General features: G+C 41.5%; 1 protein-coding gene across 1 annotated transcript in view; it reads right to left on the bottom strand.

Annotated features, from left to right (window-relative positions):
• Positions 1 to 261: 261 nt before the first annotated feature.
• muc5f (mucin 5f) overlaps positions 262 to 17738 on the bottom strand; it is a 55888-nt gene continuing 38411 nt past the window's right edge. Inside the window, 19 exon segments of the mRNA XM_037545360.1 lie at positions 262 to 626; positions 822 to 945; positions 1055 to 1094; positions 1355 to 1483; positions 2109 to 2204; positions 2432 to 2554; positions 2729 to 2772; positions 2881 to 2979; positions 4342 to 4510; positions 4592 to 4626; positions 4779 to 4909; positions 5010 to 5079; positions 5974 to 6152; positions 7557 to 7740; positions 8662 to 8845; positions 9832 to 10079; positions 10192 to 10363; positions 13553 to 13734; positions 13967 to 17738. Of these exon segments, the coding sequence (XP_037401257.1) occupies positions 422 to 626; positions 822 to 945; positions 1055 to 1094; positions 1355 to 1483; positions 2109 to 2204; positions 2432 to 2554; positions 2729 to 2772; positions 2881 to 2979; positions 4342 to 4510; positions 4592 to 4626; positions 4779 to 4909; positions 5010 to 5079; positions 5974 to 6152; positions 7557 to 7740; positions 8662 to 8845; positions 9832 to 10079; positions 10192 to 10363; positions 13553 to 13734; positions 13967 to 17738 (6186 nt within the window). The 3' untranslated portion in view covers positions 262 to 421.

The following is a 17738-nucleotide window of genomic DNA, read 5'->3' as shown; positions in this document are numbered from 1 at the left end:
TTCTATACAAGCTGCACACTGACCACTTCAAGTTATATCCAAGTTTCATTTCTATCGTGTCGTCCCATGAAAAGATAGAATAAAATATTTGCAGAAATTTGAGGGGTGTGAGTGTGAGTTACTGTATAACCTTTCATAGTTAAATTAAGCATCTAAACCAACATCACTGGTACCCCTGACTTTAGAATATGATGATCATGCCTGATACCTTATTCCAGTCATATCTTCTGTCTTTCTATGTAAATGAGAGGCAATGGCGTGTTCACTGCTGACATTTATTGAATTTTAAGCATCAGAAAAGAAATTATGAGAGTACAGATACCATTTTTTTCAGGTTGTAGAGTGATTCAGATAAGCAAACTGAATTGTAAATAAAGTCATAAATAGATTAACGTTGATTTGAGCAGGTTGAGCATGGAGATCACCGTCTTCTGCGGCGCTGCCTGACAGCAGCAGCCTCCCTCGCTGTGCATTCCGTCTCCGTGCAGCCACACTTTTCAATAAAGATGTAAGTGTGTATGACCTTTGATCCGTCTGGACAGATGAGTGTTGCTTCTTTCTGGCTGGTGACCAGTTCCTGGCAACAGGAGCATGAGTGCTGGATTGCTCTGGTTTGCACTGAGTATCTGAGGAGAAGCAGATGGAGAGAGCGTCACTACCACGAAACATTTCTATACACATTTTTCTGCGGAATGACTTTTACTTTACTGCCTCCACACGTTTATTCAGTGCCTGTGTCAAATTATAATTCAACACAGTTGTGCCGTTTTTGCCCCCGGCACGTTTCTAACTCTACTTTGATGGAGATTTTCATCACTTACCCAGACGATGTGCTGCAAGAGCCTTTGCAAGTCGTCATCTCCACAAGGTTTGTAGTTTTGCAGCCATTGCTCTCGAGGTACGTGGAGCTCTTGCTTACACCACAGTGCTCCGTCTTGTTTATGCCTTGAGAGAGATCATGAAATTTACATTAGTGAATTTGAATTTCAGCATAAATTTATAGAAGTGTGTAGTTTCAATAGAATGTCAACCAGGACAGATTTTAATCACTCACAGGTAACACAGCAACCATCGGGACCAACGACTATCGTTCCCTGTGTTAAGAGGAAAAGATTAGGTTGGCGAGTTCCTTATAAAAGCAGCAAAGTGGCATTTTACTTTGATCTGGTTATGTTCTGTGTCCATGTAATTCATAGATGATTAAAAAAATCATGCATTATTGTTTTGTCAGGTTTGGGCCATTTTTATAGCACAGCGCTAACACTCAATATCACTTTAATGCGATTATTATTAACAACTGTTTCAGTTTGTTCATTGTAATCCATTTTCGTGGTCATGATTGTTGCCAACTTACAGGAATACAGTCGTCTTCATTGATCTTTGGACAAACAAGCTTGGCCTCAATTACGATGAACTGTGTTCCAATCTTCACACACTCATACTTCAAACATTTATCACTAGATGGAGTCCAGATTTGACCGGGCTGTGGAGAAACAGAAGAAACCAGTGTTTATCAGCAGCAGTGAAGAAGAATCAGTGAATGTGAAAGAGGTAAGATACTGCATGCGATGCAACATTGATGGACAGCCTTGTTTATTTACCATGGGTAAGTTTAATACCGCATTTATTTTTGTGTTTGTTGCTTTAATATGACATGTTCAGACCTGTAGAGTTATTTTTGGATACATATTGGATGCTTTTTTTTTTATTTCAACCCATTTTTACATCATAACAAGGTGTAAATAGGAGCTTGAAAAGCTTATTTAACAAACATTTAAACATTTTTATTGATTTCCAAGAAAACATTAGACAAAATATGAATAAAAATAAAATAAAATGAAATGCAGGTGAGTGTTAAAAGTGTCATTGCTGTTAAAACAAAACCTTACATCTCAGAAATGGGGACTTTATAGAAGAGTATAAAATGTCATTTTTTGCGAATTTGTCATGAAATGTACCCAGAAGGTAAAAGACAGCTGCCAAATTTAAATGTTGTAAAAAATGAAATTTTAATAGGTACCAATGACTTATAAGATAATCAGCTAGGAATTTAAGCTTTTAAGCATCCAGAAAGTAGCAGCCTGTTTGCAGACGCAGAAAAAACTCACCTCAATGGTTTCGGTGATGTTCCCTAACGTGGCCACGCAGCTGGTCTGCACACAGTTTCCACAGCACTGCCCTAGAACTGGCTGGTACTCATATCCCTGAATGTCAAAGAAGAAATTGAAGAAACTGAATTTCTCAAATCTTTGAGTAGCTGAACACATAAAAAGTAAAAATCACACTTTAGTTGTCTTCCACAGCACTTTTTTGGGTTCATCTTTGTTTCTATATAGATTAACTGACACTGTTTACAGTGTTTACCTTTTAACTAACAGTAATAACAGTAATTTGACAGCATGAATCTCAGAAAGATGGTCTCTAGTCTCACCAGGGGGCAGAATGTGTCACATGGAAGAGGCTGACAGTCAATTTTGTGCCATTGATTTTGTTGATCCATCTCATCACTGCATATGCACTGTTCACAGTTTTGCATAGGCACAGCTGAACCAGGCTGTAATTCAACAAAAGCGTACATGAACTGCTTGCAATAAACCAAACAAGCACCAAAATACTTGAACTCATTTATGACTAAATGGAAAGGGAAAAGCTTAAAAGGAAAAGCTTGATCAGAAGCATACTTCTCGAACTGCATCCTACTGGGGGTCAAGTTCAGAATCGGTCTTACCTTATATTCCGTATTGTTGAACACGCAGACTTTTCCGTTAAGCTCTGTAAAAGAGCACAGCAGTCTTTTTAACATACAGTCTACATCTATGCAGCTTGTCGCGATAGATTACATACGTACGCAAGTATAGACGCATGCTGTTCTCCACTCACCACATGTATACTTCGGACAGCAAGGTCCCATTACAACCTCTTGAATGTATCCAACAGGGCATGTAAGCTTCTCAGAAGGACAAAGATGGCCATTGCACACTGTGGGAAGATATAAAAAAATCAATAAAAACATGTAAATGTAACCGCAGATTGAGAGCATCAAAGCCATTTTTCACTGTAATAGTTATCCAGTTACAGTGTAGTTTAAACCTTTATCTCTGCTCAGAAAAGGTAGCCGTGTATATAAGATAAGTGATACTTTTTTGATCCCACAACTGGGGAAATTCCACCTCCACATTTAACCCATCCGTGAAGTGGAACACCACATACACACTAGTGAACACACACACACTAGGGGGCAGTGAGCACACTTGCCCGGAGCGGTGGGCAGCCCTATGCACGGCGCCCAGGGAGCAGTTGGGGGTTAGGTGTCTTGTTCAAGGACACCTCAGTCATGGACTATGAGCCTTGGGGATCGAACCGGCAACCTTCCGGTCCCAGGGCCAGATCCCTAACCTCAAGCCCACGACTGCCGCCAAAACAGGAGGTACCCTGAATTTTCACTCGTACCTTTTAACCAAATGGTTTTTTTTGGCTTAATCTAAAGCTTAAAAAATGAATTTCATTGCAGCTGATATAAATTTAACCCTTAACATTGTTTAGAAGCAATTGTTGCCTGTGATAAAAGAATTGCTTTAATATGATATGTATTATTTCTGACTCACAGCTCTGCAGAAGGGGAGATATTTATCATGATTTGAATTTAATGAAATTGCTGTTGAAAGAAAAGCTATCCTTTACATTTTTGCCTTTTTTTGTCAGTTTTTGACATTAAAACTAAAGCAGAATTTTCCAAAGTTTCTCCATAATATACTGGTTAACATGTAAGCAAAGTTCATTCAGAGCAGTTTGGTGTGAAACTCTATTCTAGAGAAACTTACAGAGTCAGAACTGCTCACAGTGGTGGTGAATGGAACCAGACGTCCACCTCTAAAATCTCCCCCACAGAAAGTTCCTACATGAAATGGCTATGAATTCACTGCCTGATGTCTGAGACACTGTGTCACAATTGTTTTGGCATAGGCTTTTAGGTTATACTGTATTTCTTTAAAGGAATTCATGGCGGAGGGTTACACGAAAGGCTATTTTCCACTATTTTGCCATCATTAACACATATGCATAACGCATATGAAACCCAGAAGACACGTGTAGGTTCACTGTATTTGTGTTATTTGTGTGGTTCGTCTGTATTTGTGTGGTAGTCATGGTGACCCCTGGTTCCTATCACTACCACTGTAATGAAATCTGAAAATGAGTGGGTTAATTATGCCTTTCTATGGATGCATTAGATGCCAGAATGCCTTATGTAGAATTACTACAGCCACTGAGCTGTAATCTTTGCAAAGGAGCACAATTTTGCTGTTTTTGCAGTATATAAACCAAGCGAGTCACACCACTCACCGCATGTGAGGTTCTGGCAGCAGCCCACCGTCTCTGTGATCTTCACCTGACCTTCCTGATCGCAGGTAACCGGCTGTGGTGCGGGACATGCTGGACCCACACAGTTCAGAGTCAGAGTTTCGGGAACGCATGTGCAGGTCTCACAGCCGTTAGTCCATGTGGTACCAGCCTAAAATGAATCATTTTTTTTTTTAGCAAAAAAACAGTGAAACTACTGGTATAAAAGTTTTGCAACTGATGGTGACCTTACCTGTTTCCACCCTCCATTTGGCAGCAGGCAGATGTCTGATGATGATTAAAAAAAAAAAAAAGTATGTATTGTTAATTTAGTACGCTTGAAAAAACCTAGCACTCACATGGACTGAGGTCTAAAGTAATAAGACAACAGTTCATAAAAAGTTCAAAAATAATAGATATATTAATAAATGAATACTTACTACAAGTGGGAACACAGACATCTGAAAATGGGTTCAGCAATGTAGTGCCATCTGGACAGTAGCAGCCCTCCCAAATGATGTTTCCCAAAGCATTGAATGGACTGGGCTCACTTATAAATTTCATGTTATATCTGTAAGAGCGCACAACATAACATCACTGCGATGCTGTTTTTCTGTTAAACCCCATTTCTTCAGCAAGTAAGTGTATATTTGTATTGGACTGTACAGTACCTCAGATCACAAGTTGACTCAACCTGAGGAGCACAAGCTTTGTATACTCTGGGTGATTTACACTTGAAAGCTGTGAGTGTGAGACAGAAAAGTTTGAGACTTCAGTGAGTAAAATTGACAAATTGACAGTTATATGCAGGCGCCCATCACCTGCTGCCCCTGGCCACATTACACATTGGTTGTACACAGTACTAACTAGGGATTCAGCAGCTGTGCCATTAATGGTAGAGCCACAGTACTTAATGTGAAGACAACAGACATCCTTTTAGATCTCAGTGCTATTTGTTTGTAGCCTGATTGAATAAAACACTGGCTTAAATAATGATAAATGCAAAAGATGCAGCGCATTCTTTGCTGGGTGACGAGGCGAAACTACAGGGTGATTCAAAAAGATTCATCCGATTTCAAAGCACCATATATGTGGTACAGCTGGAGGAGGTTCACAGTGAGCACCTGTAAAATGACATAATAAACTTTATGCTCATTTCAACAATTCACAGTTCACTGCATTGCTCCGTAATGATTACAAGTGAAGCAAATCATTTGAAATCGGATGAATCTTTTTGAATCACCCTGTAGTTCATGACTAATTTATGCAGTGATCTTCAGCGATCCCACTGACAGCCCAGTGCCAACTGATCAAAGCATAATGAAGATCAAGAAGATGGAGATGTGTCATGGGAATCAAATGGTTGTCTGTATTGTAATAAGGAGGATTCTTTCACATCAATCCCTGGTTTGACTGGAATAATGAAAAAAAGAAGTGGACGTCGACTCTTAGCTAAAAGCAACACCTGGCTGGTTGTTGTTACTGAAGTGTTCTTGTTAAATTTAAATACAATGTATATGTTCCTGTAATTCTGGTCACTAATTATTCATTTTGGCAACGAGTCATTATCTTGGTGACCCTAGTGGCCTGTCAGACATGCTCCTGTGTAATATGCTGCAACCTCTGTCCACTTACGACATGTTCCATTCGTGGCTCCTCTCCAGTCGATGCATACTCCTGCCAGAGCACACTCCTCTGCATACGTTTGCAAACTAGCACAGCCAATAGACACGTTGTTAATGTGGCAAACATCAAAGTTGCAGGCCATGACAAAAGGCTCATAAGGGACGAGCTTGTGGCATTTCTCAAAGACCCTGTTGAAAAGATCGAAAGAACACAGAACAGAGTGAATTCCGCAGCAAGTACTCAACACAAGGGTTCAGCAACATTACTCTGGGTTACGAAACATATCACCGGGTAAAATATAGTTATTATATATATGGGTGCCCATTCCTGCCAGGCAGAGGAGCAGAAATTGCCTGTGTTTTTCTCCTTCTTTGTTTCTTGGAACAGTATGTCAAAATATTGACTTAGTGCCTCAAAAAAGACTTATTTTCTCAAACTTTTCACTGCGTTGGGATTGTGGCAATATAGTATCTCAAGTCATTATTTTGATAGTCAACTGTTTAAGACGATAAGCCATTCTTGATATATATATACATATATTCAGGGGTCCCCTCTGTGTGGAATTTGCATGTTCTCCCCATGTCTGCGTGGGCTTCCTCCGGAAGTCAGGCCAATTGGACATGCTACATTGCCCCTTGGTGTGAGTGGGTGTGAGTGACTGTCTGTGTCTGTCTGTCTGCCCTGCGATGGACTGGCGACCTGTCCAGGGTGTATCCTGCCTTCCGCCCGATGACCGCTCCAGGGATGGGCTCCAGTACCCAAACACCCCCCCCCCCCCCACGCCGCGAGCCTGAGGGAGAAGCGGCTTAGAAAATGTGTGTGTGTGTATTCATATTTAATATATTTCATATTTAATATAGTCTATTCAGAGGATTTAAAGTGATTATTTTAAGATACTAAATGACTATTTGGAGAAAATACGTCATTATTTTGAGATTCTGAGCCAAAATGTTTAGAAAAGAATAAAGTGAGATACTTCTTCTTCTTCTTCTTCTTCTTCTTCTTCTTTCGGCTGCTCCATCTCCAACATTCTTTGCCCAATATATCCACTATTCCTCCTCAACACATGTCCAAACCATCTCAACCTGGCCTCTCTAGCTTTATCTCCAAACTGCTCCACCTTCTCTGTCCCTCTGATCTGCTCATTTCTAATCTTGTCCAGCCTGGTCACTCCCAACGAAAATCTCAGCATCTTCATCTCTGCCACCTCCAGCTCAGCCTCCTGTCTTTTAGACAGAGCCACAGTCTCCAAACCAAACATCATAGCAGGACGCACTGCTGTCTTGTAGACCTTCCCTTTCACTCTTGCTGCTATCCTTCTGTCACACATCAGCCCTGACACCCGTCTCCATCCACTCCATCCTGCCTGCACCCTCTTCTTCACCTCTTGATACTATGTCAATGTTTTGTCATTATTTTGAGGTAATAAGTCAGTATTTTGAGAAAATGAGTCATAAATTTAAGTCCGTATTTTGACAATATTTTGATACTGCTGACAACAGAAGAATTTATTCCTTCTCGTGGCAGGAACAGGCTTCCAAGTCAAGAATGCCACAATCTCAAAATACCTCAGGTCTTGTAGGAGTACTTACTTGCTTCTAATAATTTCGCAGATTGAATAATTGGTACAGTGCACTGGTGGTAGTGTAGGTGGAACTGATTCGCAGGAGCCATTGTTGTCATGAACATGCCAATAGGGAGCCATTTTTTCACATGATGATATAACAGTGCCATTTGGCAGGCGGCAGTCATCAGTGCGGGTATTATCACATGTTCCTGAAAAGTTGTTAAAATTAGTTACAATCAAACAAATCAAACCAACAGTAACAGTCAACCACTTGGATCAATGGACAGTTTTAGTCTCACGGTCATCTCTAGATGTATTCTTTGGATAATACATATATTTAGCCCAGTACGTGAGGGCATTACTAATAAGAGTGAATTTTTAAAGCATGTAAAGACAAAAGCATGCATCACAGTACTCTGTTATTTTAAACATATCCCATATCAGAATTTAGATTTTAGTCATTTGCTGCTGTCGGAAGAAAACCTCGTATCTCCAAAATGGAAACTTTACAGGAGAAGGAGAAAACCTACTTTACGTTTAAGGTAAGTCTTTTACTTTTAATGGAACCAGAATTTTTTATAAGTCATTTTGGGCCGTTTCTTTTGATCCATTCATCATTAAATTTGTTTTTAAATTAAAAAGGTCAACAGGCATGTTCAAATTATGATAAAAACTGAAACATGACAAAAATGCAATTCTTCCCACAGCAGCGATATAGTAGTAAGGACAGCATTTCAGTATTCATTTTATATAATTATAATAATATATGTTTTTATAATAATAAAAATGTTATTATTCCATAATATTTTTACAGTAGTAGCCTTTTAAATACTACTTTTTTAATGCATTTTTTTGTTTTTCTCAAATAAATAGTGATGTATTAGAGAAGAGAAAGTCCTTTTAATCTGCAAGGCAAGCTGTCTTTAAGAATGAAGGCTTTAAATGACGCATTTTTATCCAAATCATTACAATCACATATAAATCATTAAAACATTAATTAATCGACTGTAGTTTCAACAAAGGTTGTGGCCTTTTGAAAGCAAGAGATGAAAACATACATTATCTTACAATTACTCTGCATGTCGCAACTACTAATCATTCATTTAGTAAAAAAGAGAATATAAACTTACCGCATTGTCCCTCAGTGTTACCGTGGAAGTTTTTCCATGGGAGGTTGATGAAAAACATCATTCCAGTGAATGTGACCTGTGCTCCAATCGCTGGTATCACCACCAGTGATTCAATGCCGTTGTCTGTTATTCGGATGTCACTGTTCTCAAATGGCAGCACGACTCGCTTATTGTTGACGTAAATCTAAGGGGAAACAAACTTTCTAAGAATCATACAATGACTTCGGCGGCACGGTGGCGTGGTGGGTAGCGCTGTTGCCTCACAGCAAGGAGGGCCTGGGTTCGATTCCCCGGCCGGGCGACCGGGGTCCTCTCTGTGTGGAGTTTGCATGTTCTCCCTGTGTTCCTCCGGGTTCTCTGGTTTCCTCCCACAGTCCAAAGACATGCAGTCAGGCCAACTAGACATGCTAAATTGCCTCTAGGTGTGAGTGACTGTCTGTGTCTGTGTGTCTGCCTGCCTTCCGCCCGAAGACTGCTGGGATAGGCTCAAGCACCCCCCCGCGACCCTGACAGAGAAGCGGCTTAGAAAATGGATGGATGGATACAATGACTTCATCACCCACAGACCAAGCTTTGCCGTCATGTAATTCAACGTGCCTGAAGTTCAGAACCTGTTCGACAGAGGGGCTTTGAAATTTGACAGCGGGCTACCAACAAGTCGGCTGATCTCACTTCAAGCACATACAGAGAGTACCGAATGGTGGCTGAGTTATTAGAGTTGAATGGAATTGACGTGTCAGTTTTCTTCCAGTGCTTTGAGCTGAAAGCGTTGATCTGGACCTATTCCGCTCTGAATTTTATTATTGGTACAATCTATTTAGATTTACAGTCTATAAAAATCATGCTGGAACTGAGAGTCAGCTGGGGACTGCATGTGCAAGAATCAGTGATTTTCTCTCACCTTTCTGCTGTGTTGAAACAACGATCACATAGAATGTCTCTAGTCATAAGTGAGGCATCTAAGTAAATGTCTAAAGCTCGGACACGATCACTAAAGAATGGTGTTTATTGATCATGAAATAATTTGTGATTTCTACGTGAGAAATTGTGTAAAAATGAGCGTCTGGCTGAATGTACCCTAATGACTGGTGGCTACAAATGACAAATGGCATCACTAGAGAAATGACACAATATTTTTCATTAAATTATATAAATAATTCAATTGCTTACCAAGTTTGTGACAATTCCATTAGAAATCTCCTGTGACATGAATATCTTGAAGGCTTTGTAGTACACCGTCAGGGACTTAGGACAGGAGAGGCCATCTGAAGAATCACAGTTGACATTGTCAATGACGACGCTGAAGTTATATTTTGGATGGATCTCTTTGACCAAGACGTAGGAGCAGTTCCCTTGGAATGGGTAGTATGTTCCATCAAATGTGATGTAATGAGGGTCTCCAAAGCCACTGCAGATACCTGAGTAAGACACAACACACTCAGTTTTCTGTGCAGTCAAGATGTTCAGTATACCCTAATGTCCACAGCAATTCTAGCATTCCATTGAAGTGATTTTATCCAGTGTACTCACATTGGCAATCATATTTGGAACAGCATCCGGAATCATCAGTGACGCTTACTGGTGGATAGTTGTTTACACACACTGGCAAAGGTGCAGGCTCACAATGCACATGCTCATGCTTGATTGTTCTGTCGACGCATGTGATATTGGAGCAATTGCCAACTGGTATACTTTCACCATTCTGGAAAAAAGGAATTAAATTAGACTTCGCCATAAATAGAAACTCTCGGTGGATTTCAGGAAATATGGCATGTATCGTAACATCCTATATTCTATTACAGATCACAGTGCAGTGTTCTATGCCACGAGAGAAGAAACACCATTGCGCAAAACATAATTGTACATTCTGGAATCACTTTCGACTAAATACATAAAGTCATCATATATTTTCAGCAAAAAGATGCCCAAGTTAATGCTTTCTTAATGGTCTCAGAATGATTGTGTTCTGATTTTTAAACATTTTTTTTACAAATTAAAAAATATATATTCTGTTATGTAACCCTGTTTCCAAAGAAATTGGTACACTGTGCAAAATGTGAATAAAAACAGAATGCAAAGATGCGCAAGTCATTAAAGCCTATATTTAATTGAAAACTGTACAAAGACACCATATCAAATGTTGAAACTTAGAAGTTTTATTATTTTTGAAAAATGTTGCACCCTTTTTTAAAATTTGATGCCAGCAGCACATTAGAAAATTGGGACAGGAGCCTGTTTACCACTGTGTTTCATCACCTCTTCTTTTAACACTCATAAACCATTTGGTAACTAAAGAGACCAGTTGCTATAGTTTTGAAACTGAAATGTTTCCCCATTCTTCCTTGACATAGGATTTCAGCTGCTTGACAGTTCAGGGTGTCCTTTGTATGTATATTTTTCATTTCAAAATGCGCCAAATGTGTTAAGATCTGCATGTCAACCATGCCATGTGCACTAATTCAGCCCCAGACTATCACAGATGGTGATTAAGCTGTGCCCTAAAAATAAGGCGGATGGCTTTCAGAAGTGTTTCTGAGCCCCTGCAGTGATTTCCATTACAGGATCGTGTCTGTTTTAAAAGCAGTCCCACCTAAAGGCTCAGAGACCACAGCCAGCCAATATTGTTTTTTGGCCTTGCCTTTTGCATACAGAGATTTTTCTGGATTTTCTGGATCTTTTAATGATAGTGTGTACTTTAGATGATAGAATCCCAAAGTTCTTTGCTACCTATTTTGCATTTCAAAAGGTTGTTCTTCCCCCTCCCATCGACCCACCACCGATGGGAGGGGCAGTAGTAGGGGTCCGGAGCTTTGTAGATCGGGCAGTGTCCGAAGGCGTGGGCCTTTGCATTCTGATCCTCGGTTGCTGAAACTGGCTTTTGGAACTTGGAACGTTACCCCACTGGTGGGGAAGGAGCCTGAGTTGGTGCGCGAGGTTGAGAGATACCGGCTAGATATAGTCGGGCTCACCTCAACACACAGCTTAGGCTCTAGGTCCAATCTCCTTGAGAGGGGCTGGACTTTATTCTTTTCTGGGGTTGCCCATGGTGAGAGGTGGTGGGCAGGTATGGGCTTTCTCATAGCCCCTCGACTCGGCGCCTGTATGTTGGGGTTTTCTCCTGTGGACGAGAGGGTAGCTTCCCTACGCCTTCGGGTTGGGGAACAGGTCCTGACTGTTGTCTGTGCTTATGCAACAAACAGCAGTTCAGAATACCCAGCCTTCCTAGAGTCCTTGGGAAGGATGCTTGAATGTGCTCTATTGTCCTACTGGGGTACTTCAACGCTCACGTGGGCAACAACAGTGAGACCTGGAGGGGTGTGATTGGGAGGAATGTACAAGGATGTGCATAATTGCACATGGCACCAGGACACCCTAGGCCACAGTTCAATGATTGACTTTGTAGTCGTGCCATATGTTTTGTACACTCGGGTAAAGAGAGGAGCTGAGCCGTCAACTGATCATCACCTGAGTGAGTTGGATCAGGTGGTGGGGGAAGATGCCGATCAGACCAGGCAAACCCAAACATATAGTGAGGGTTTGCTGGGAACGTCTGGCAAAAGAACCTGTCAGATTGATCTTCAACTCACATCTCCATCAGAACTTTGACCAGATATCGGGGGAGGTGAGGGACATTGACTCAGAATGGGCCATGTTCCACTCCACCATTGTTGAAGCGGCTGACTGTAGCTGTGGCCGTAAGGTAGTTGGTGCCTGTCAGGGCGGTAATCCTCGAACCCGGTGGTGGACACCCAAGGTGAGAGACACTGTCAAGCTGAAAAAGGAGTCCTACCGGGCATGGTTGGCCTGCTGGACACCAGAGACATCCAGACTCTCATTGGAAGCTATAGGAAGCGTTTAGAGGCTGTTATTTCTGCAAAAGGAGGATCTACTAAATATTGAAGTAATTTTTCTGTTGGGGTGCCCAAACTTATGCACCTGCCTAATTTCGTTTAAATAATTATTGCACACTTTCTGTAAATCCTATAAACTTCATTTCAGTTCTCAAATATCACTTTTGTGTTCATCTGATATGTGATATTTTTAACTGAAATTGCTGATCCAAACAATCAATGATTTATAAAGGCAAATCATGAAAATGATCAGGGGTGCCCAAACTTTTGCATACCACTGTATGTGTGTGTGTCCTTGAGTTTGCCCACACAGTCTTTCAAAGAGTGGTGAACCCTTCCTCATCTTTACCTCTGAAAGACCCAGCCTCACTGAGATGCTTTATTTTATACCCAGTCATGTTCCTGACCTGTTGCCAATCAACCTAATCAGTTGTGAGATGTTCCACTAGTTCTTTTTTCCAGTATAAGGAAACTGGAAACTGTTGGCATTGATTTCAAAGTATATTTAAAAAATAAAAAAAAAACTGAATTTCTCATTATCAACATCTGTGCCACATCTCTCCCTGGCTCCGCTGAAACCGCTACTCCTCACTCCGTTGCGGACTCAACTCTCAGAATCCTCTGGGAGGTCACATGTCTCCGGACTCTTTGCAACCCACCTATCCATATTCAGCCTCTCCTGATTATTGATTAGCTATCATGTCTTTCTTTATAGTTAGTACAAAGCCTGAGATTTTAGCCTTATGGACTTTGTCTACAGTGCGTCTTGTCTGCATATACCTGTTAGCCTGGGTACGTCATTATCCTGTTTCTGGGTTCCGTCTCTGGTTTATTCCTTCATTAAATATTTTAACCAACAGCCAAGTCTGAACCATCCAGACCCCTCACAAACCGATATGTTGTCTTTGCACTGGCATCAGTTGAACATAGAGTTTAAACGATTTGCACATTAATGCATTCTGTTTTTGTTTACATGTACAGAAAAAATACAGAAGTAAATCGCTGGAACACCTTTGTTTCTAATTTGTGAGAAGTGTTACCTTTAGAGGTGGGTTGTGATTGTCACAGTTTGGTGACAGAGGTGTGGTTGTAGGTGGTGAAGTTGTGGTCACACCACATGGGGTCAGTTGTGGAATCAAGACACATGCGGCATTGGCATTTTTAACGCATGTCATAATGTAACACCATCCATCGCCATCACTAACATTGTATACTTGGGAACCTGTTTAAAAGGTAGTTTTTGAAAAAAATATTATTTTTTTACCTGGAGGAAATTAAAAATTACATAATAAGTAAAAAAATGGACATAACTCTCCCTCATATGGTCTAAAAACAAACGGATCGGATAACGACTAAACACAACAAGGAGGAAAACATGGTATATATAATCACTAAATATTACGAGTACTGTGAGTAAATTAAAAAACATTGAAATATGAGTAAATGTGAGTTACCTGGTGGATAGATTAATCCATCGAAGATGCAAGTACAATTCTGAGAAATATGGGCAGGAGTTGATGTGGATGCAGTATGTACAACGGGCGTAGATGTTGTAACTGTAGGACTAGTTTCAGGACAGTATCTATCACAACAGGAGACTCTAATCTCATAATCAAAGCATTGCTGCTGGAGACCCTGGTTTTGGTTCAAACAAATCAGTCCATCTTGAGCATTACAAGTCACTACTTGACCCAGTTGTGAAAGTGGAAGTCCTGGGTAGAGTTTTGCTCTGCATTCCACTTTACTTGGCACGGTACAGATGTTAGGATAAGTCTCCCTTATTCTTTTCATTGGTACAATTTCACCACCATTAGCACCTGTTGTTGGAGGGCCAAAGTCCATCCACGCTGACCAGTGGCATGGTTCACATGTTGTCGTGCTTGAACTTGTGGTTGTTGTTATGGGTGTAGGTGATGTGCTTGGGATTGGGGATGTTGATGATGTTGGGGTTATTGTCGTTGTAGGGGATGTTGTTTGAGTTGAAGTCGATGGACAAGGCCCAGGCACAACGTCACAACAAGACACTCTAATCTCATAATCAAAGCACTGTTGCTGGAGACCCTGGTTTTGGTTCAAACAAATCAGTCCATCTTGAGCATTACAAGTCACCACTTGACCCAGTTGTGAAAGTGGAAGTCCTGGGTAGAGTTTTGCTCTGCATTCCACTTTACTTGGCACGCTACAGATGTTAGGATAAGTCTCCCTTATTCTTTTCATTGGTACAAATTCTCCACCATTAGCACCAGTTGTTGGAGGGCCAAAGTCCATCCACGCTGACCACTGGCAATGCTTACAGCTTGTCGTGGTTGAAATTGTGGTTTTTGTTGTAGATTTAGGTGATGTGCTTGTGGTTGTGGATGGTGTTGTGGTTGGGGATGTTGTTGAGGTCGGGGATGTTGTTGTTGGAGTTGTAGTTGTTGTAGGTGTAGTTGTTGTCGTAGGTGTGGTTGTTGTGGTTGGCGTAGTTGTCGTTTCAGTTGAAGTCGATGGACAAGGCCCTGGCACAACATCACAACAGGAGACTCTAATCTCATAATCAAAGCACTGTTGCTGGAGACCCTGGTTTTGGTTCAAACAAATCAGTCCATCTTGAGCATTACAAGTCACCACTTGACCCAGTTGTGAAAGTGGAAGTCCTGGGTAGAGTTTTGCTCTGCATTCCACTTTACTTGGCACACTACAGATGTTAGGATAAGTCTCCCTTATTCTTTTCATTGGTACAATTTCACCACCATTAGCACCTGTTGTTGGAGGGCCAAAGTCCATCCACGCTGACCACTGGCAATGCGTACAGCTTGTCGTGGTTGAAATTGTGGTTTTTGTTGTAGATTTAGGTGATGTGCTTGTGGTCGTGGATGGTGTTGTGGTTGGGGATGTTGTTGAGGTCGGTGATGTTGTTGTTGGAGTTGTAGTTGTTGTAGGTGTAGTTGTTGTTGGAGTTGTTGTAATTGTTGTCGTAGGTGTGGTTGGCGTAGTTGTCGTTTCAGTTGAAGTTGATGGACAAGGCCCTGGCACAACGTCACAACAGGAGACTCTAATCTCATAATCAAAGCACTGTTGCTGGAGACCCTGGTTTTGGTTCAAACAAATCAGTCCATCTTGAGCATTACAAGTCACCACTTGACCCAGTTGTGAAAGTGGAAGTCCTGGGTAGAGTTTTGCTCTGCATTCCACTTTACTTGGCACGCTACAAATGTTAGGATAAGTCTCCCTTATTCTTTTCATTGGTACAATTTCACCACCATTTGCACCGGTTGTTGGAGGGCCAAAGTCCATCCACGCTGACCACTGGCAATGCGTACAGCTTGTCGTGGTTGAAATTGTTGTTTTTGTTGTAGATTTAGGTGATGTGCTTGTGGTTGTGGATGGTGTTGTGGTTGGGGATGTTGTTGAGGTCGGGGATGTTGTTGTTGGAGTTGTAGTTGTTGTAGGTGTAGTTGTTGTTGGAGTTGTTGTAATTGTTGTCGTAGGTGTGGTTGTTGTGGTTGGCGTAGTTGTCGTTTCAGTTGAAGTTGATGGACAAGGCCCTGGCATAACGTCACAACAGGAGACTCTAATCTCATAATCAAAGCACTGTTGCTGGAGACCCTGGTTTTGGTTCAAACAAATCAGTCCATCTTGAGCATTACAAGTCACCACTTGACCCAGTTGTGAAAGTGGAAGTCCTGGGTAGAGTTTTGCTCTGCATTCCACTTTCCTTGGCACGGTACAGATGTTAGGATAAGTCTCCCTTATTCTTTTCATTGGTACAATTTCACCACCATTAGCACCAGTTGTTGGAGGGCCAAAGTCCATCCACGCTGACCACTGGCAATGCGTACAGCTTGTCGTGGTTGAAATTGTTGTTTTTGTTGTAGATTTAGGTGATGTGCTTGTGGTTGTGGATGGTGTTGTGGTTGGGGATGTTGTTGAGGTCGGTGATGTTGTTGTTGGAGTTGTAGTTGTTGGAGACGTAGTTGTTGTTGGAGTTGTTGTAATTGTTGTCGTAGGTGTGGTTGTTGTGGTTGGCGTAGTTGTCGTTTCAGTTGAAGTTGATGGACAAGGCCCTGGCACAACGTCACAACAGGAGACTCTAATCTCATAATCAAAGCACTGTTGCTGGAGACCCTGGTTTTGGTTCAAACAAATCAGTCCATCTTGAGCATTACAATTCACGACTTGACCCAGTTGTGAAAGTGGAAGTCCTGGGTAGAGTTTTGCTCTGCATTCCACTTTACTTGGCACACTACAGATGTTAGGATAAGTCTCCCTTATTCTTTTCATTGGTACAATTTCACCACCATTAGCACCAGTTGTTGGAGGGCCAAAGTCCATCCACGCTGACCACTGGCATTGCGTACAGCTTGTTGTGGTTGAAATTGTTGTTTTTGTTGTAGATTTAGGTGATGTGCTTGTGGTTGTGGATGGTGTTGTGGTTGGGGATGTTGTTGAGGTCGGTGATGTTGTTGTTGGAGTTGTAGTTGTTGTAGGCGTAGTTGTTGTTGGAGTTGTTGTAATTGTTGTCGTAGGTGTGGTTGTTGTGGTTGGCGTAGTTGTCGTTTCAGTTGAAGTTGATGGACAAGGCCCTGGCACAACATCACAACAGGAGACTCTAATCTCATAATCAAAGCACTGTTGCTGGAGACCCTGGTTTTGGTTCAAACAAATCAGTCCATCTTGAGCATTACAAGTCACCACTTGACCCAGTTGTGAAAGTGGAAGTCCTGGGTAGAGTTTTGCTCTGCATTCCACTTTACTTGGCACACTACAGATGTTAGGATAAGTCTCCCTTATTCTTTTCATTGGTACAATTTCACCACCATTAGCACCAGTTGTTGGAGGGCCAAAGTCCATCCACGCTGACCACTGGCATTGCGTACAGCTTGTTGTGGTTGAAATTGTTGTTTTTGTTGTAGATTTAGGTGATGTGCTTGTGGTTGTGGATGGTGTTGTGGTTGGGGATGTTGTTGAGGTCGGTGATGTTGTTGTTGGAGTTGTAGTTGTTGTAGGCGTAGTTGTTGTTGGAGTTGTTGTAATTGTTGTCGTAGGTGTGGTTGTTGTGGTTGGCGTAGTTGTCGTTTCAGTTGAAGTTGATGGACAAGGCCCTGGCACAACGTCACAACAGGAGACTCTAATCTCATAATCAAAGCACTGTTGCTGGAGACCCTGGTTTTGGTTCAAACAAATCAGTCCATCTTGAGCATTACAAGTCACCACTTGACCCAGTTGTGAAAGTGGAAGTCCTGG

The sequence above is a fragment of the Pygocentrus nattereri genome, chromosome 15 (assembly GCF_015220715.1).
Source record: "Pygocentrus nattereri isolate fPygNat1 chromosome 15, fPygNat1.pri, whole genome shotgun sequence".
Classification (NCBI taxonomy): Eukaryota; Metazoa; Chordata; class Actinopteri; order Characiformes; family Serrasalmidae; genus Pygocentrus; species Pygocentrus nattereri.
The sequence above is the reverse complement of the archived record's forward strand: the minus strand, read 5'-3'. Positions and strand labels throughout refer to the sequence as shown.